Source organism: Oncorhynchus gorbuscha, linkage group LG21 (genome assembly GCF_021184085.1).
Source record: "Oncorhynchus gorbuscha isolate QuinsamMale2020 ecotype Even-year linkage group LG21, OgorEven_v1.0, whole genome shotgun sequence".
NCBI lineage: Eukaryota > Metazoa > Chordata > Actinopteri > Salmoniformes > Salmonidae > Oncorhynchus > Oncorhynchus gorbuscha.
The window spans coordinates 5152749-5173867 of NC_060193.1; the positions used below are offsets into that span (position 1 = coordinate 5152749).

The 21119-nt window shown below is 47.9% G+C and overlaps 1 protein-coding gene across 1 annotated transcript in view; it reads left to right on the top strand.

The window, feature by feature from the left end:
* Positions 1-21119, top strand: part of dysf (dysferlin, limb girdle muscular dystrophy 2B (autosomal recessive)) — a 241551-nt gene that overhangs the window by 137958 nt on the left and 82474 nt on the right. Inside the window, exons 40-41 of the mRNA XM_046320433.1 lie at positions 852-1014; positions 1210-1283. Coding sequence (XP_046176389.1) covers positions 852-1014; positions 1210-1283 — 237 coding nt within the window. The remainder of the gene's footprint in view (positions 1-851; positions 1015-1209; positions 1284-21119) is intronic.

A 21119-nucleotide genomic window follows, 5' to 3' on the forward strand; every position in this document is an offset into this window, starting at 1 on the left:
CGTACTGATGTTCTGTTTAGACAGTTACACAGCATATCCAATCAAATCTGAGGAGGGAAAAATAAACATCCAATCGAATGAGAGAACAGGGAAAGGTAATGCTCTCCCAGTGGCATGTCTGACAGGATCACATCTTCATCCCTCTCTATTATCCATCTTCATTTCATCATCTGCTCTTTCCCCTCTCATTCTCAATCCCTGTCTCCCCTCTCACTCTCGATCCCTGTCTCCCCTCTCAATCCCTGTCTCCCTTCTCACTCTCGATCCCTGTCTCCCCTCTCAATCCCTGTCTCCCCTCTCAATCCCTGTCTCCCCTCTCACTCTCAATCCCTGTCTCCCCTCTCAATCCCTGTCTCCCCTCTCAATCCCTGTCTCCCCTCTCAATCCCTGTCTCCCCTCTCAATCCCTGTCTCCCCTCTCAATCCCTGTCTCCCCTTTCAATCCCTGTCTCCCCTCTCAATCCCTGTCTCCCCTCTCAATCCCCGTCTCCTATCTCACTCTCAATCCCTGTCTTCCCTTTCCTCCTCCCTCCCTCCTCTCTCCTCCTCCCTCTTCCTCTCACCTACTATCTCCTTCTCCCTCCTCCTCCCTCTTCCTCCCTCCTACCCCCTCCTCCCCTCTCCTCCTCCCTCCTCCCTCCTCCTCCCTCCTCCTCTCCCCTACTCTCTCCTCCTCTCTCATCCTCCTCTGTCCTCCTCCCTCCTCCTCTTCTCTCCTCCTCCCTCCTCTCCCCTCCTCTCTCCTCCTCTCTCATCCTCCTCTGTCCTCCTCCCTCCTCTTCTCTCCTCCTCCCTGCTCTCCCCTCCTCCTCTCTCCTCCTCTCACATCCTCCTCTCTCCTCTTCTCTCCAGAGACTGCCCTGTGAGGAGCTTTATATGCCACCTATCATTCTGAAGATCATCGACAACAGACAGTTTGGGAGGAAACCGGTGGTGGGACAGTGTACAATCAGGAACCTGGAGGACTATCGCTGCACCCCTGAGGAAGAGGGGGAGGAGGAAGAGGACGAGCTTGGTAAGAGAGGGATAGAGAGAGGAGGGAGGGGGCTGGAGGAAGAAGAGATGAAAGGGAGTACGTTGAGTTACTGGCTGTAAAAAAAAATGGTGTTTGTTGATAAAAAGAAGGTACTTAAACACAACATAAAACATATCACTGTCATGGAAACGTCACGTGGACCGTTACGAACCTTCTGCTGTGTGTATTATTCAGAGGAGGTTGTCCAGACGCCTCGTGGCGATGTTCTGATCGACATCGATGACACGGAACCCCTCATCACCTCACAGGTAGGCTCTGTCACCTATCAACCAGCCAATCAAACAACACGTTAACCAACAGATTGATCAACCAGCCAATCAAACAACACGTTAACCAACAGATTGATCAACCAGCCAATCAAACAACACGTTAACCAACAGATTGATCAACCAGCCAATCAAACAACACGTTAACCAACAGATTGATCAACCAGCCAATCAAACAACACGTTAACCAACAGATTGATCAACCAGCCAATCAAACAACACGTTAGCCAACAGATTGATCAACCAGCCAATCAAACAACACGTTAGCCAACAGATTGATCAACCAACCAACCAGCTGATCAATCAATCAATGAATTCAGCTTCATGAGCATTTCACACAAGGTAAACAAAAAACAAACGGGTGAAGATGACGGTGGGCATTGATCTTTCCCCAGCATGTACCTTTGACCTGTGTGAGTGTTGATTGGTAGAGAAAGATCAGACAATTAACACGGAGTACGGCCATTATACTCCAATAACGTAAAGAAAATTGAAAATGTTAATTTAAGTTCAAGGCAAAAATCACATTGTGAGCTATATAGAACCTACTCCCAACCCAACTCCCTGACCTCTAGCCTGACCCTGAGCTCAGTCATCTCCATGACCCTGGTCTTATATCTTCATGACCCTTGCCCTATATCTCCATGACCCTGGTCCTATATCTCCATGACCCTGGTCCTATATCTCCATGACCCTGGTCCTATGTCTCCATGACCCTGGTCCTATATCTCCATGACCCTGGTCCTATATCTCCATGACCCTGGTCCTATGTCTCCATGACCCAGGTCCTATGTCTCCATGACCCTGGTCCTATGTCTCCATGACCCTGGTCCTATGTCTCTATGACCCTATAGAGCTGGGTACAGGGTTGGGTACAGGGTTGGGTACAGGGCTGGGTACAGGGTTGTGTACAGGGTTGGGTACAGGGCTGGGTACAGGGTTGTGTACAGGGTTGGGTACAGGGCTGGGTACAGGGTTGGGTACAGGGTTGTGTACAGGGTTGGCTACAGGGCTGGGTACAGGGTTGGCTACAGGGATGGATAGAGGGCTGGGTACAGGGATGGATAGAGGGCTGGGTACAGGGTTGGGTAGAGGGCTGGATAGAGGGCTGGGTACAGGGCCCCTCTGGTATATAAACCCTCCTCTGGTATATAGACCCTCCTCTGGTAGATAGACCCTCCTCTGGTATATAGACCCTCCTCTGGTAGATAGACCCTCCTCTGGTATATAGACCCTCCTCTGGTATATAGACCCTCCTCTGGTAGATAGACCCTCCTCTGGTAGATAGACCCTCCTCTGGTATATAGACCCTCCTCTAGTAGATAGACCATCCTCTGGTACATAGACCCTCCTCTGGTATATAGACCCTCCTCTGGTAGATAGACCATCTGGTAGATAGACCCTCCTCTGGTATATAGACCCTCCTCTGGTATATAGACCCTCCTCTGGTAGATAGACCCTCCTCTGGTAGATAGACCCTCCTCTGGTAGATAGACCCTCCTCTGGTATATAGACCCTCTGGTATATAGACCATCCTCTGTTAGATAGACCCTCCTCTGGTATATAGACCTTCTGGTAGATAGACCCTCTGGTATATAGACCCTCCTCTGGTAGATAGACCCTCCTCTGGTATATAATCGCTCTGGTAGATAGACCCTCCTCTGGTAGATAGACCATCAGGTAAATAGACCCTCCTCTGGTTTATAGACCCTCCTCTGGTATATAGACCCTCTGGTAGATAGACCCTCCTCTGGTAGATAGACCCTCCTCTGGTATATAGACCATCTGGTAGATAGACCCTCTGGTATATAGACCCTCCTCTGGTATATAGACCCTCCTCTGGTATATAGACCCTCTGGTATATAGACCCTCCTCTGGTATATAGACCCTCTGGTATATAGACCCTCTGGTATATAGACCCTCCTCTGGTATATAGACCCTCCTCTGGTATATAGACCCTCTGGTATATAGACCCTCCTCTGGTATATAGACTCTCTGGTATATAGACCCTCTGGTATATAGACCCTCTGGTAGATAGACCCTCTGGTATATAAACCCTCCTCTGGTAGATAGACCCTCGTCTGGTATATAGACCCTCTGGTAGATAGACCCTCCTCTGGTAGATAGACCCTCCTCTGGTAGATAGACCACCTGGTATATAGACCCTCCTCTGGTAGATAGACCCTCTGGTAGATAGAACCTCTGGTAGATAGACCCTCCTCTGGTAGATAGACCCTCCTCTGGTAGATAGACCATCTGGTAGATAGACCCTCCTTTGGTAGATAGACCCTCTGGTAGATAGACCCTCTGGTAGATAGACCCTCCTCTGGTAGATAGACCCTCTGGTAGATAGACCCTCTGGTAGATAGACCCTCCTCTGGTAGATAGACCCTCCTCTGGTAGATAGACCCTCTGGTAGATAGACCCTCTGGTAGATAGACCCTCCTCTGGTAGATAGACCCTCTGGTATATAGACCCTCTGGTAGATAGACCCTCTGGTAGATAAACCCTCCTCTGGTATATAGACCCTCCTCTGGTATATAGACCCTCCTCTGGTAGATAGACCCTCCTCTGGTAGATAGACCCTCCTCTGGTAGATAGACCCTCCTCTGGTATATAGACCCTCTGGTAGATAAACCCTCCTCTGGTATATAGACCCTCTGGTATATAGACCCTCTGGTAGATAAACCCTCCTCTGGTATATAGACCCTCTGGTATATAGACCCTCTGGTAGATGGACCCTCCTCTGGTAGATAGACCCTCCTCTGGTAGATAGACCCTCCTCTGGTAGATAGACCCTCCTCTGGTAGATAGACCCTCTGGTATATAGACCCTCCTCTGGTAGATAGACCCTCTGGTATATAGACCCTCTGGTATATAGACCCTCCTCTGGTATATAGACCCTCCTCTGGTATATAGACCCTCTGGTATATAGACCCTCTGGTAGATAAACCCTCCTCTGGTAGATAGACCCTCTGGTAGATAAACCCTCCTCTGGTAGATAGACCCTCTGGTATATAGACCCTCTGGTATATAAACCCTCCTCTGGTAGATAGACCCTCTGGTAGATAGACCCTCTGGTATATAGACCCTCTGGTATATAGACCCTCCTCTGGTATATAGACCCTCTGGTATATAGACCCTCCTCTGGTAGATAGACCCTCTGGTATATAGACCCTCTGGTATATAGACCCTCCTCTGGTATATAGACCCCCTGGTAGATAAACCCTCCTCTGGTAGATAAACCCTCCTCTGGTATAAGGACCCTCTGGTATATAGACCCTCTGGTATATAGACCCTCCTCTGGTATATAGATCCTCTGGTATATAGACCCTCCTGGTAGATAAACCCTCCTCTGGTATATAGACCCTCTGGTATATAGACCCTCTGGTAGATAAACCCTCCTCTGGTAGATAGACCCTCTGGTATATAGACCCTCCTCTGGTATGTAGACCCTCTGGTATATAGACCCTCCTCTGGTAGATAGACCCTCCTCTGGTATATAGACCCTCCTGGTAGATAAACCCTCCTCTGGTATATAGACCCTCCTCTGGTATATAGACCCTCTGGTATATAGACCCTCTGGTAGATAAACCCTCCTCTGGTAGATAGACCCTCTGGTATATAGACCCTCCTCTGGTAGATAGACCCTCTGGTATATAGACCCTCCTCTGGTAGATAGACCCTCTGGTATATAGACCCTCTGGTATATAGACCCTCCTCTGGTATATAGACCCTCCTCTGGTAGATAGACCCTCCTCTGGTATATAGACCCTCCTCTGGTATATAGACCCTCCTCTGGTATATAGACCCTCTGGTATATAGACCCTCTGGTAGATAAACCCTCCTCTGGTAGATAGATCCTCTGGTATATAGACCCTCCTCTGGTATGTAGACCCTCTGGTATATAGACCCTCCTCTGGTAGATAGACCCTCCTCTGGTAGATAGACCCTCCTCTGGTATATAGACCATCTGGTAGATAGACCCTCTGCTATATAGACCCTCCTCTGGTATATAGACCCTCCTCTGGTATATAGACCCTCTGGTATATAGACCCTCTGGTATATAGACCCTCTGGTATATAGACCCTCCTCTGGTATATAGACCCTCTGGTAGATAGACCCTCCTCTGGTATATAGACCCTCTGGTAGATAGACCCTCCTCTGGTAGATAGACCCTCCTCTGGTAGATAGACCACCTGGTATATAGACCCTCCTCTGGTAGATAGACCATCCTCTGGTAGATAGACCCTCTGGTAGATAGACCCTCCTCTGGTAGATAGACCCTCCTCTGGTAGATAGACCCTCTGGTAGATAGACCCTCCTCTGGTAGATAGACCCTCCTCTGGTAGATAGACCCTCCTCTGGTATATAGACCCTCCTCTGGTAGATAGACCCTCCTCTGGTATATAGACCCTCCTCTGGTATATAGACCCTCCTCTGGTAGATAGACCCTCCTCTGGTAGATAGACCCTCCTCTGGTATATAGACCCTCCTCTAGTAGATAGACCATCCTCTGGTACATAGACCCTCCTCTGGTATATAGACCCTCCTCTGGTAGATAGACCATCTGGTAGATAGACCCTCCTCTGGTATATAGACCCTCCTCTGGTATATAGACCCTCCTCTGGTAGATAGACCCTCCTCTGGTAGATAGACCCTCCTCTGGTATATAGACCCTCCTCTGGTATATAGACCCTCTGGTATATAGACCATCCTCTGTTAGATAGACCCTCCTCTGGTATATAGACCCTCTGGTATATAGACCCTCTGGTAGATAGACCCTCTGGTATATAGACCCTCCTCTGGTAGATAGACCCTCCTCTGGTATATAATCCCTCTGGTAGATAGACCCTCCTCTGGTAGATAGACCATCTGGTAGATAGACCCTCCTCTGGTATATAGACCCTCCTCTGGTATATAGACCCTCTGGTAGATAGACCCTCCTCTGGTAGATAGACCCTCCTCTGGTAGATAGACCCTCCTCTGGTAGATAGACCCTCCTCTGGTAGATAGACCCTCTGGTATATAGACCCTCCTCTGGTAGATAGACCCTCTGGTATATAGACCCTCTGGTATATAGACCCTCCTCTGGTATATAGACCCTCCTCTGGTAGATAGACCCTCCTCTGGTATATAGACCCTCCTCTGGTATATAGACCCTCCTCTGGTATATAGACCCTCTGGTATATAGACCCTCTGGTAGATAAACCCTCCTCTGGTAGATAGACCCTCTGGTAGATAAACCCTCCTCTGGTAGATAGACCCTCTGGTATATAGACCCTCTGGTATATAAACCCTCCTCTGGTAGATAGACCCTCTGGTATATAGACCCTCTGGTATATAGACCCTCCTCTGGTATATAGACCCTCTGGTATATAGACCCTCCTCTGGTAGATAGACCCTCTGGTATATAGACCCTCCTCTGGTATATAGACCCCCTGGTAGATAAACCCTCCTCTGGTAGATAAACCCTCCTCTGGTATAAGGACCCTCTGGTATATAGACCCTCTGGTATATAGACCCTCCTCTGGTATATAGATCCTCTGGTATATAGACCCTCCTGGTAGATAAACCCTCCTCTGGTATATAGACCCTCCTCTGGTATATAGACCCTCTGGTATATAGACCCTCTGGTAGATAAACCCTCCTCTGGTAGATAGACCCTCTGGTATATAGACCCTCCTCTGGTATGTAGACCCTCTGGTATATAGACCCTCCTCTGGTAGATAGACCCTCCTCTGGTATATAGACCCTCCTGGTAGATAAACCCTCCTCTGGTATATAGACCCTCCTCTGGTATATAGACCCTCTGGTATATAGACCCTCTGGTAGATAAACCCTCCTCTGGTAGATAGACCCTCTGGTATATAGACCCTCCTCTGGTATGTAGACCCTCTGGTATATAGACCCTCCTCTGGTAGATAGACCCTCCTCTGGTATATAGACCCCCCTGGTAGATAAACCCTCCTCTGGTATATAGACCCTCCTCTGGTATATAGACCCTCTGGTATATAGACCCTCTGGTAGATAAACCCTCCTCTGGTAGATAGATCCTCTGGTATATAGACCCTCCTCTGGTATGTAGACCCTCTGGTATATAGACCCTCCTCTGGTAGATAGACCCTCCTCTGGTAGATAGACCCTCCTCTGGTATATAGACCATCTGGTAGATAGACCCTCTGGTATATAGACCCTCCTCTGGTATATAGACCCTCTGGTATATAGACCCTCCTCTGGTATATAGACCCTCTGGTATATAGACCCTCTGGTATATAGACCCTCCTCTGGTATATAGACCCTCCTCTGGTATATAGACCCTCTGGTATATAGACCCTCCTCTGGTAGATAGACCCTCCTCTGGTATATAGACCCTCTGGTAGATAGACCCTCCTCTGGTAGATAGACCCTCCTCTGGTAGATAGACCACCTGGTATATAGACCCTCCTCTGGTAGATAGACCATCCTCTGGTAGATAGACCCTCTGGTAGATAGACCCTCCTCTGGTAGATAGACCCTCCTCTGGTAGATAGACCCTCTGGTAGATAGACCCTCCTCTGGTAGATAGACCCTCCTCTGGTATATAGACCCTCCTCTGGTAGATAGACCCTCCTCTGGTATATAGACCCTCCTCTGGTATATAGACCCTCCTCTGGTAGATAGACCCTCCTCTGGTAGATAGACCCTCCTCTGGTATATAGACCCTCCTCTAGTAGATAGACCATCCTCTGGTACATAGACCCTCCTCTGGTATATAGACCCTCCTCTGGTAGATAGACCATCTGGTAGATAGACCCTCCTCTGGTATATAGACCCTCCTCTGGTAAATAGACCCTCCTCTGGTAGATAGACCCTCCTCTGGTAGATAGACCCTCCTCTGGTATATAGACCCTCCTCTGGTATATAGACCCTCTGGTATATAGACCATCCTCTGTTAGATAGACCCTCCTCTGGTATATAGACCCTCTGGTATATAGACCCTCTGGTAGATAGACCCTCTGGTATATAGACCCTCCTCTGGTAGATAGACCCTCCTCTGGTATATAATCCCTCTGGTAGATAGACCCTCCTCTGGTAGATAGACCATCTGGTAGATAGACCCTCCTCTGGTATATAGACCCTCCTCTGGTATATAGACCCTCTGGTAGATAGACCCTCCTCTGGTATATAGACCATCTGGTAGATAGACCCTCTGGTATATAGACCCTCCTCTGGTATATAGACCCTCCTCTGGTATATAGACCCTCTGGTATATAGACCCTCCTCTGGTATATAGACCCTCTGGTATATAGACCCTCTGGTATATAGACCCTCCTCTGGTATATAGACCCTCTGGTATATAGACCCTCCTCTGGTATATAGACTCTCTGGTATATAGACCCTCTGGTATATAGACCCTCTGGTAGATAGACCCTCTGGTATATAGACCCTCCTCTGGTAGATAGACCCTCGTCTGGTATATAGACCCTCTGGTAGATAGACCCTCCTCTGGTAGATAGACCCTCCTCTGGTAGATAGACCACCTGGTATATAGACCCTCCTCTGGTATATAGACCCTCTGGTAGATAGACCCTCCTCTGGTAGATAGACCCTCCTCTGGTAGATAGACCATCTGGTAGATAGACCCTCCTCTGGTAGATAGACCCTCTGGTAGATAGACCCTCTGGTAGATAGACCCTCCTCTGGTAGATAGACCCTCTGGTAGATAGACCCTCCTCTGGTAGATAGACCCTCCTCTGGTAGATAGACCCTCTGGTAGATAGACCCTCTGGTAGATAGACCCTCCTCTGGTAGATAGACCCTCTGGTATATAGACCCTCTGGTAGATAGACCCTCTGGTAGATAAACCCTCCTCTGGTATATAGACCCTCCTCTGGTAGATAGACCCTCCTCTGGTAGATAGACCCTCCTCTGGTAGATAGACCCTCCTCTGGTATATAGACCCTCTGGTAGATAAACCCTCCTCTGGTATATAGACCCTCTGGTATATAGACCCTCTGGTAGATAAACCCTCCTCTGGTATATAGACCCTGTGGTATATAGACCCTCTGGTAGATGGACCCTCCTCTGGTAGATAGACCCTCCTCTGGTAGATAGACCCTCCTCTGGGAGATAGACCCTCCTCTGGTAGATAGACCCTCTGGTATATAGACCCTCCTCTGGTAGATAGACCCTCTGGTATATAGACCCTCTGGTATATAGACCCTCCTCTGGTATATAGACCCTCCTCTGGTAGATAGACCCTCCTCTGGTATATAGACCCTCCTCTGGTATATAGACCCTCCTCTGGTATATAGACCCTCTGGTATATAGACCCTCTGGTAGATAAACCCTCCTCTGGTAGATAGACCCTCTGGTATATAGACCCTCTGGTATATAAACCCTCCTCTGGTAGATAGACCCTCTGGTATATAGACCCTCTGGTATATAGACCCTCCTCTGGTATATAGACCCTCTGGTATATAGACCCTCCTCTGGTAGATAGACCCTCTGGTATATAGACCCTCCTCTGGTATATAGATCCCCTGGTAGATAAACCCTCCTCTGGTAGATAAACCCTCCTCTGGTATAAGGACCCTCTGGTATATAGACCCTCTGGTATATAGACCTTCCTCTGGTATATAGATCCTCTGGTATATAGACCCTCCTGGTAGATAGACCCTCTGGTATATAGACCCTCCTCTGGTATATAGACCCCCTGGTAGATAAACCCTCCTCTGGTATATAGACCCTCCTCTGGTATATAGACCCTCTGGTATATAGACCCTCTGGTAGATAAACCCTCCTCTGGTAGATAGACCCTCTGGTATATAGACCCTCCTCTGGTATGTAGACCCTCTGGTATATAGACCCTCCTCTGGTATATAGACCCCCTGGTAGATAAACCCTCCTCTGGTATATAGACCCTCCTCTGGTATATAGACCCTCTGGTATATAGACCCTCTGGTAGATAAACCCTCCTCTGGTAGATAGACCCTCTGGTATATAGACCCTCCTCTGGTATGTAGACCCTCTGGTATATAGACCCTCCTCTGGTAGATAGACCCTCCTATGGTATATAGACCCTCCTGGTAGATAAACCCTCCTCTGGTATATAGACCCTCCTCTGGTATATAGACCCTCTGGTATATAGACCCTCTGGTAGATAAACCCTCCTCTGGTAGATAGACCCTCTGGTATATAGACCCTCCTCTGGTATATAGACCCTCCTCTGGTATATAGACCCTCTGGTATATAGACCCTCTGGTAGATAAACCCTCCTCTGGTAGATAGACCCTCTGGTATATAGACCCTCTGGTATATAAACCCTCCTCTGGTAGATAGACCCTCTGGTATATAGACCCTCTGGTATATAGACCCTCCTCTGGTATATAGACCCTCTGGTATATAGACCCTCCTCTGGTAGATAGACCCTCTGGTATATAGACCCTCCTCTGGTATATAGACCCCCTGGTAGATAAACCCTCCTCTGGTAGATAAACCCTCCTCTGGTATAAGGACCCTCTGGTATATAGACCCTCTGGTATATAGACCCTCCTCTGGTATATAGATCCTCTGGTATATAGACCCTCCTGGTAGATAAACCCTCCTCTGGTATATAGACCCTCCTCTGGTATATAGACCCTCTGGTATATAGACCCTCTGGTAGATAAACCCTCCTCTGGTAGATAGACCCTCTGGTATATAGACCCTCCTCTGGTATGTAGACCCTCTGGTATATAGACCCTCCTCTGGTAGATAGACCCTCCTCTGGTATATAGACCCTCCTGGTAGATAAACCCTCCTCTGGTATATAGACCCTCCTCTGGTATATAGACCCTCTGGTATATAGACCCTCTGGTAGATAAACCCTCCTCTGGTAGATAGACCCTCTGGTATATAGACCCTCTGGTATATAGACCCTCCTCTGGTATATAGACCCTCCTCTGGTAGATAGACCCTCCTCTGGTATATAGACCCTCCTCTGGTATATAGACCCTCCTCTGGTATATAGACCCTCTGGTATATAGACCCTCTGGTAGATAAACCCTCCTCTGGTAGATAGACCCTCTGGTATATAGACCCTCTGGTATATAAACCCTCCTCTGGTAGATAGACCCTCTGGTATATAGACCCTCTGGTATATAGACCCTCTGGTATATAGACCCTCCTCTGGTAGATAGACCCTCTGGTATATAGACCCTCCTCTGGTATATAGACCCCCTGGTAGATAAACCCTCCTCTGGTAGATAAACCCTCCTCTGGTATAAGGACCCTCTGGTATATAGACCCTCTGGTATATAGACCTTCCTCTGGTATATAGATCCTCTGGTATATAGACCCTCCTGGTAGATAGACCCTCTGGTATATAGACCCTCCTCTGGTATATAGACCCCCTGGTAGATAAACCCTCCTCTGGTATATAGACCCTCCTCTGGTATATAGACCCTCTGGTATATAGACCCTCTGGTAGATAAACCCTCCTCTGGTAGATAGACCCTCTGGTATATAGACCCTCCTCTGGTATGTAGACCCTCTGGTATATAGACCCTCCTCTGGTATATAGACCCCCTGGTAGATAAACCCTCCTCTGGTATATAGACCCTCCTCTGGTATATAGACCCTCTGGTATATAGACCCTCTGGTAGATAAACCCTCCTCTGGTAGATAGACCCTCTGGTATATAGACCCTCCTCTGGTATGTAGACCCTCTGGTATATAGACCCTCCTCTGGTAGATAGACCCTCCTCTGGTAGATAGACCCTCCTCTGGTATATAGACCCTCCTGGTAGATAAACCCTCCTCTGGTATATAGACCCTCCTCTGGTATATAGACCCTCTGGTATATAGACCCTCTGGTAGATAAACCCTCCTCTGGTAGATAGACCCTCCTCTGGTATATAGACCCTCCTGGTAGATAAACCCTCCTCTGGTATATAGACCCTCCTCTGGTATATAGACCCTCTGGTATATAGACCCTCTGGTAGATAAACCCTCCTCTGGTAGATAGACCATCTGGTATATAGACCCTCTGGTATATAGACCCTCCTCTGGTATATAGACCCTCCTCTGGTAGATAGACCCTCCTCTGGTATATAGACCCTCCTCTGGTATATAGACCCTCCTCTGGTATATAGACCCTCTGGTATATAGACCCTCTGGTAGATAAACCCTCCTCTGGTAGATAGACCCTCTGGTATATAGACCCTCTGGTATATAAACCCTCCTCTGGTAGATAGACCCTCTGGTATATAGACCCTCTGGTATATAGACCCTCCTCTGGTATATAGACCCTCTGGTATATAGACCCTCCTCTGGTAGATAGACCCTCTGGTATATAGACCCTCCTCTGGTATATAGACCCCCTGGTAGATAAACCCTCCTCTGGTAGATAAACCCTCCTCTGGTATAAGGACCCTCTGGTATATAGACCCTCTGGTATATAGACCTTCCTCTGGTATATAGATCCTCTGGTATATAGACCCTCCTGGTAGATAGACCCTCTGGTATATAGACCCTCCTCTGGTATATAGACCCCCTGGTAGATAAACCCTCCTCTGGTATATAGACCCTCCTCTGGTATATAGACCCTCTGGTATATAGACCCTCTGGTAGATAAACCCTCCTCTGGTAGATAGACCCTCTGGTATATAGACCCTCCTCTGGTATGTAGACCCTCTGGTATATAGACCCTCCTCTGGTATATAGACCCCCTGGTAGATAAACCCTCCTCTGGTATATAGACCCTCTGGTATATAGACCCTCTGGTAGATAAACCCTCCTCTGGTAGATAGACCCTCTGGTATATAGACCCTCCTCTGGTATGTAGACCCTCTGGTATATAGACCCTCCTCTGGTAGATAGACCCTCCTCTGGTATATAGACCCTCCTGGTAGATAAACCCTCCTCTGGTATATAGACCCTCCTCTGGTATATAGACCCTCTGGTATATAGACCCTCTGGTAGATAAACCCTCCTCTGGTAGATAGACCCTCTGGTATATAGACCCTCCTCTGGTATATAGACCCTCCTCTGGTATATAGACCCTCTGGTATATAGACCCTCTGGTAGATAAACCCTCCTCTGGTAGATAGACCCTCTGGTATATAGACCCTCTGGTATATAAACCCTCCTCTGGTAGATAGACCCTCTGGTATATAGACCCTCTGGTATATAGACCCTCCTCTGGTATATAGACCCTCTGGTATATAGACCCTCCTCTGGTAGATAGACCCTCTGGTATATAGACCCTCCTCTGGTATATAGACCCCTGGTAGATAAACCCTCCTCTGGTAGATAAACCCTCCTCTGGTATAAGGACCCTCTGGTATATAGACCCTCTGGTATATAGACCCTCCTCTGGTATATAGATCCTCTGGTATATAGACCCTCCTGGTAGATAAACCCTCCTCTGGTATATAGACCCTCCTCTGGTATATAGACCCTCTGGTATATAGACCCTCTGGTAGATAAACCCTCCTCTGGTAGATAGACCCTCTGGTATATAGACCCTCCTCTGGTATGTAGACCCTCTGGTATATAGACCCTCCTCTGGTAGATAGACCCTCCTCTGGTATATAGACCCTCCTGGTAGATAAACCCTCCTCTGGTATATAGACCCTCCTCTGGTATATAGACCCTCTGGTATATAGACCCTCTGGTAGATAAACCCTCCTCTGGTAGATAGACCCTCTGGTATATAGATCCTCCTCTCGTATATAGACCCTCCTCTGGTAGATAGACCCTCCTCTGGTATATAGACCCTCCTGGTAGATAAACCCTCCTCTGGTAGATAGATCCTCTGGTATATAGACCCTCCTCTGGTATGTAGACCCTCTGGTATATAGACCCTCCTCTGGTAGATAGACCCTCCTCTGGTAGATAGACCCTCCTCTGGTATATAGACCATCTGGTAGATAGACCCTCTGGTATATAGACCCTCCTCTGGTATATAGACCCTCCTCTGGTATATAGACCCTCTGGTATATAGACCCTCCTCTGGTATATAGACCCTCTGGTATATAGACCCTCTGGTATATAGACCCTCCTCTGGTATATAGACCCTCCTCTGGTATATAGACCCTCTGGTATATAGACCCTCCTCTGGTAGATAGACCCTCCTCTGGTATATAGACCCTCTGGTAGATAGACCCTCCTCTGGTAGATAGACCCTCCTCTGGTAGATAGACCACCTGGTATATAGACCCTCCTCTGGTAGATAGACCATCCTCTGGTAGATAGACCCTCCTCTGGTAGATAGACCCTCTGGTAGATAGACCCTCCTCTGGTAGATAGACCCTCTGGTAGATAGACCCTCTGGTAGATAGACCCTCCTCTGGTAGATAGACCCTCTGGTAGATAGACCCTCCTCTGGTAGATAGACCCTCCTCTGGTAGATAGACCCTCCTCTGGTAGATAGACCCTCTGGTAGATAGACCCTCTGGTAGATAGACCCTCCTCTGGTAGATAGACCCTCTGGTATATAGACCCTCTGGTATATAGACCCTCTGGTAGATAAATCCTCCTCTGGTATATAGACCCTCCTCTGGTATATAGACCCTCCTCTGGTAGATAGACCCTCCTCTGGTAGATAGACCCTCCTCTGGCAGATAGACCCTCCTCTGGTATATAGACCCTCTGGTAGATAAACCCTCCTCTGGTATATAGACCCTCTGGTATATAGACCCTCTGGTAGATAAACCCTCCTCTGGTATATAGACCCTCTGGTAGATGGACCCTCCTCTGGTAGATGGACCCTCCTCTGGTAGATAGACCCTCCTCTGGTAGATAGACCCTCCTCTGGTAGATAGACCCTCCTCTGGTAGATGGACCCTCCTCTGGCAGATAGACCTTCTGGTAGATAAACCCTCCTCTGGTATATAGACCCTCTGGTATATAGACCCTCTGGTAGATAAACCCTCCTCTGGTAGATAGACCCTCTGGTATATAGACCCTCTGGTATATAGACCCTCTGGTATATAGACCCTCCTCTGGTAGATAGACCCTCTGGTAGATAAATCCTCCTCTGGTAGATAGACCCTCTGGTATATAGACCCTCCTCTGGTAGATAAACCCTCCTCTGGTATATAGACCCTCTGGTATATAGACCCTCCTCTGGTAGATAGACCCTCTGGTAGATAAACCCTCCTCTGGTATATAGACCCTCTGGTAGATAAACCCTCCTCCGGTAGATAAACCCTCCTCTGGTATAAGGACCCTCTGGTATATAGACCCTCTGGTATATAGACCCTCCTCTGGTATATAGACCCTCTGGTATATAGACCCTCCTGGTAGATAAACCCTCCTCTGGTATATAGACCCTCCTCTGGTATATAGACCCTCTGGTATATAGACCCTCTGGTAGATAAACCCTCCTCTGGTAGATAGACCCTCTGGTATATAGACCCTCCTCTGGTATGTAGACCCTCTGGTATATAGACCCTCCTCTGGTAGATAGACCTCCTCTGGTATATAGACCCTCCTGGTAGATAAACCCTCCTCTGGTATATAGACACTCCTCTGGTATATAGACCCTCTGGTATATAGACCCTCTGGTAGATAAACCCTCCTCTGGTAGATAGACCCTCTGATATATAGACCCTCCTCTGGTATGTAGACCCTCTGGTATATAGACCCTCCTCTGGTAGATAAACCCTCCTCTGGTATATAGACCCTCCTCTGGTAGATAAACCCTCCTCTGGTATATAGACCCTCTGGTAGATAGACCCTCTGGTATATAGACCCTCTGGTAGATAGACCCTCTGGTATATATACCCTCTGGTAGATAGACCCTCTGGTATATAGACCCTCTGGTGTATAGACCCTCCTCTGTTAGATAGAACCTCTGGTATATAGACCCTCTGGTAGATAGACCCTCTGGTATATAGACCCTCTGGTGTATAGACCCTCCTCTGTTAGATAGACCCTCCTCTGGTATATAGACCCTCTGGTATATAGACCCTCCTCTGGTAGATAGACCCTCCTCTGGTATATAGACCCTCTGGTAGATAGACCCTCCTCTGGTATATAGACCCTCTGGTAGATAAACCCTCCTCTGGTAGATAGACCCTCCTCTGGTATATAGACCCTTCTCTGTTAGATAGACCCTCCTCTGGTATATAGACCCTCTGGTAGATAGACCCTCCTCTGGTATATAGACCCTCTAGTAGATAAACCCTCCTCTGGTATATAGACCCTCCTCTGGTATATAGACCCTCTGGTATATAGACCCTCTGGTATATAGACCCTCTGGTAGATAAACCCTCCTCTGGTAGATAGACCCTCTGATATATAGACCCTCCTCTGGTATGTAGACCCTCTGGTATATAGACCCTCCTCTGGTAGATAAACCCTCCTCTGGTATATAGACCCTCCTCTGGTAGATAAACCCTCCTCTGGTATATAGACCCTCTGGTAGATAGACCCTCTGGTATATAGACCCTCTGGTAGATAGACCCTCTGGTATATATACCCTCTGGTAGATAGACCCTCTGGTATATAGACCCTCTGGTGTATAGACCCTCCTCTGTTAGATAGAACCTCTGGTATATAGACCCTCTGGTAGATAGACCCTCTGGTATATAGACCCTCTGGTGTATAGACCCTCCTCTGTTAGATAGACCCTCCTCTGGTATATAGACCCTCTGGTATATAGACCCTCCTCTGGTAGATAGACCCTCCTCTGGTATATAGACCCTCTGGTAGATAGACCCTCCTCTGGTATATAGACCCTCTGGTAGATAAACCCTCCTCTGGTAGATAGACCCTCCTCTGGTATATAGACCCTTCTCTGTTAGATAGACCCTCCTCTGGTATATAGACCCTCTGGTAGATAGACCCTCCTCTGGTATATAGACCCTCTAGTAGATAAACCCTCCTCTGGTATATAGACCCTCCTCTGGTATATAGACCCTCTGGTATATAGACCCTCTGGTATATAGACCCTCCTCTGGTATATAGACCCTCTGGTAGATAAACCCTCCTCTGGTATATAGACCCTCTGGTAGATAAACCCTCCTCTGGTATATAGACCCTCCTCTGGTATATAGACCCTCTGGTAGATAGACACTCTGGTAGATAGACCCTCCTCTGGTAGATAGACCCTCCTCTGGTAGATAGACCCTCTGGTAGATAGACCCTCTGGTAGATAGACCCTCCTCTGGTAGATAGACCCTCTGGTATATAGACCCTCTGGTATATAGACCCTCTGGTAGATAAATCCTCCTCTGGTATATAGACCCTCTGGTATATAGACCCTCTGGTAGATAAACCCTCCTCTGGTATATAGACCCTCTGGTAGATGGACCCTCCTCTGGTAGATGGACCCTCCTCTGGTAGATAGACCCTCCTCTGGTAGATAGACCCTCCTCTGGTAGATAGACCCTCCTCTGGCAGATAGACCCTCCTCTGGTATATAGACCCTCTGGTAGATAAACCCTCCTCTGGTATATAGACCCTCTGGTATATAGACCCTCTGGTAGATAAACCCTCCTCTGGTATATAGACCCTCTGGTAGATGGACCCTCCTCTGGTAGATGGACCCTCCTCTGGTAGATAGACCCTCCTCTGGTAGATAGACCCTCCTCTGGTAGATAGACCCTCCTCTGGTAGATAGACCCTCCTCTGGTAGATGGACCCTCCTCTGGCAGATAGACCTTCTGGTAGATAAACCCTCCTCTGGTATATAGACCCTCTGGTATATAGACCCTCTGGTAGATAAACCCTCCTCTGGTAGATAGACCCTCTGGTAGATAAACCCTCCTCTGGTAGATAGACCCTCTGGTATATAGACCCTCTGGTATATAGACCCTCTGGTATATAGACCCTCCTCTGGTAGATAGACCCTCTGGTAGATAAATCCTCCTCTGGTAGATAGACCCTCTGGTATATAGACCCTCCTCTGGTAGATAAACCCTCCTCTGGTATATAGACCCTCTGGTATATAGACCCTCCTCTGGTAGATAGACCCTCTGGTAGATAAACCCTCCTCTGGTATATAGACCCTCTGGTAGATAAACCCTCCTCCGGTAGATAAACCCTCCTCTGGTATAAGGACCCTCTGGTATATAGACCCTCTGGTATATAGACCCTCCTCTGGTATATAGACCCTCTGGTATATAGACCCTCCTGGTAGATAAACCCTCCTCTGGTATATAGACCCTCCTCTGGTATATAGACCCTCTGGTATATAGACCCTCTGGTAGATAAACCCTCCTCTGGTAGATAGACCCTCTGGTATATAGACCCTCCTCTGGTATGTAGACCCTCTGGTATATAGACCCTCCTCTGGTAGATAGACCCTCCTCTGGTATATAGACCCTCCTGGTAGATAAACCCTCCTCTGGTATATAGACACTCCTCTGGTATATAGACCCTCTGGTATATAGACCCTCTGGTAGATAAACCCTCCTCTGGTAGATAGACCCTCTGATATATAGACCCTCCTCTGGTATGTAGACCCTCTGGTATATAGACCCTCCTCTGGTAGATAAACCCTCCTCTGGTATATAGACCCTCCTCTGGTAGATAAACCCTCCTCTGGTATATAGACCCTCTGGTAGATAGACCCTCTGGTATATAGACCCTCTGGTAGATAGACCCTCTGGTATATATACCCTCTGGTAGATAGACCCTCTGGTATATAGACCCTCTGGTGTATAGACCCTCCTCTGTTAGATAGAACCTCTGGTATATAGACCCTCTGGTAGATAGACCCTCTGGTATATAGACCCTCTGGTGTATAGACCCTCCTCTGTTAGATAGACCCTCCTCTGGTATATAGACCCTCTGGTATATAGACCCTCCTCTGGTAGATAGACCCTCCTCTGGTATATAGACCCTCTGGTAGATAGACCCTCCTCTGGTATATAGACCCTCTGGTAGATAAACCCTCCTCTGGTAGATAGACCCTCCTCTGGTATATAGACCCTTCTCTGTTAGATAGACCCTCCTCTGGTATATAGACCCTCTGGTAGATAGACCCTCCTCTGGTATATAGACCCTCTAGTAGATAAACCCTCCTCTGGTATATAGACCCTCCTCTGGTATATAGACCCTCTGGTATATAGACCCTCTGGTATATAGACCCTCCTCTGGTATATAGACCCTCTGGTAGATAAACCCTCCTCTGGTATATAGACCCTCTGGTAGATAAACCCTCCTCTGGTATATAGACCCTCCTCTGGTATATAGACCCTCTGGTAGATAGACCCTCCTCTGGTAGATAGACCCTCCTCTGGTAGATAGACCCTGCTCTGGTAGATAGACCCTCCTCTGGTATATAGACCCTCTGGTAGATAAACCCTCCTCTGGTATATAGACCCTCTGGTACATAGACCCTCCTCTGGTATATAGACCCACCTCTGGTAGATAGAACCTCTGGTATATAGACCCTCCTCTGGTATATAGACCCTCTGGTATATAGACCCTCTGGTATATAGACCCTCCTCTGGTAGATAGAACATCTGGTATATAGACCCTCCTCTGGTATATAGACCCTCTGGTATATAGACCCTCCTCTGGTATATAGACCCTCCTCTGGTAGATAAACCCTCCTCTGGTATATAGACCCTCTGGTATATAGACCCTCCTCTGGTATATAGACCCTCTGGTATATAGACCCTCCTCTGGTAGATAGAACCTCTGGTATATAGACCCTCCTCTGGTATATAGACCCTCTGGTATATAGACCCTCTGGTATATAAACCCTCCTCTGGTATATAGACCCTCTGGTATATAGACCCTCCTTTGGTAGATAGAACCTCTGGTATATAGACCCTCCTCTGTTATATAGACCCTCTGGTATATAGACCCTCCTCTGGTATATAGACCCTCTGGTATATAGACCCTCCTCTGGTAGATAGACCCTCTGGTATATAGACCCTCCTCTGGTAGATAGACCCTCCTCTGGTATATAGACCCTCCTCTGGTAGATAGACCCTCTGGTAGATAAACCCTCCTCTGGTAGATAGACCCTCTGGTAGATAAACCCTCCTCTGGTATATAGACCCTCCTCTGGTAGATAAACCCTCCTCTGGTAGATAGACCCTCTGGTAGATAGACCCTCCTCTGGTATATAGACCCTCTGGTAGATAGACCCTCCTCTGGTATATAGACCCTCCTCTGGTATATAGACCCTCCTCTGGTATATAGACCCTCCTCTGGTATATAGACCCTCCTCTGGTAGATAGACCCTCTGGTAGATAAACCCTCCTCTGGTAGATAGACCCTCTGGTAGATAAACCCTCCTCTGGTATATAGACCCTCTAGTATATAGACCCTCCTCTGGTAGATAGACCCTCTGGTAGATAAACCCTCCTCTGGTAGATAGACCCTCTGGTAGATAGACCCTCCTCTGGTAGATAGACCCTCTGGTAGATAGACCCTCCTCTGGTAGATAGACCCTCTGGTATATAGACCCTCTGGTATATAATAATAATAATAATATATGCCATTTAGCAGACGCTTTTATCCACAGCGACTTACAGTCATGTGTGCATACATAGACCCTCCTCTGGTATATAGACCCTCCTCTGGTATATAGACCCTCTGGTATATAGACCCTCCTCTGGTATATAGACCCTCTGGTAGATAGACCCTCCTCTGGTATATAGACCCTCTGGTAGATAAACCCTCCTCTGGTAGATAGACCCTCTGGTAGATAGACCCTCTGGTATATAGACCCTCCTCTGGTAGATAGACCCTCTGGTATATAGACCCTCCTCTGGTAGATAGACCCTCTGGTATATAGACCCTCCTCTGGTAGATAGACCCTTTGGTAGATTAACCCTCCTCTGGTAGATAGACCCTCCTCTGGTAGATAGACCCTCCTCTGGTATA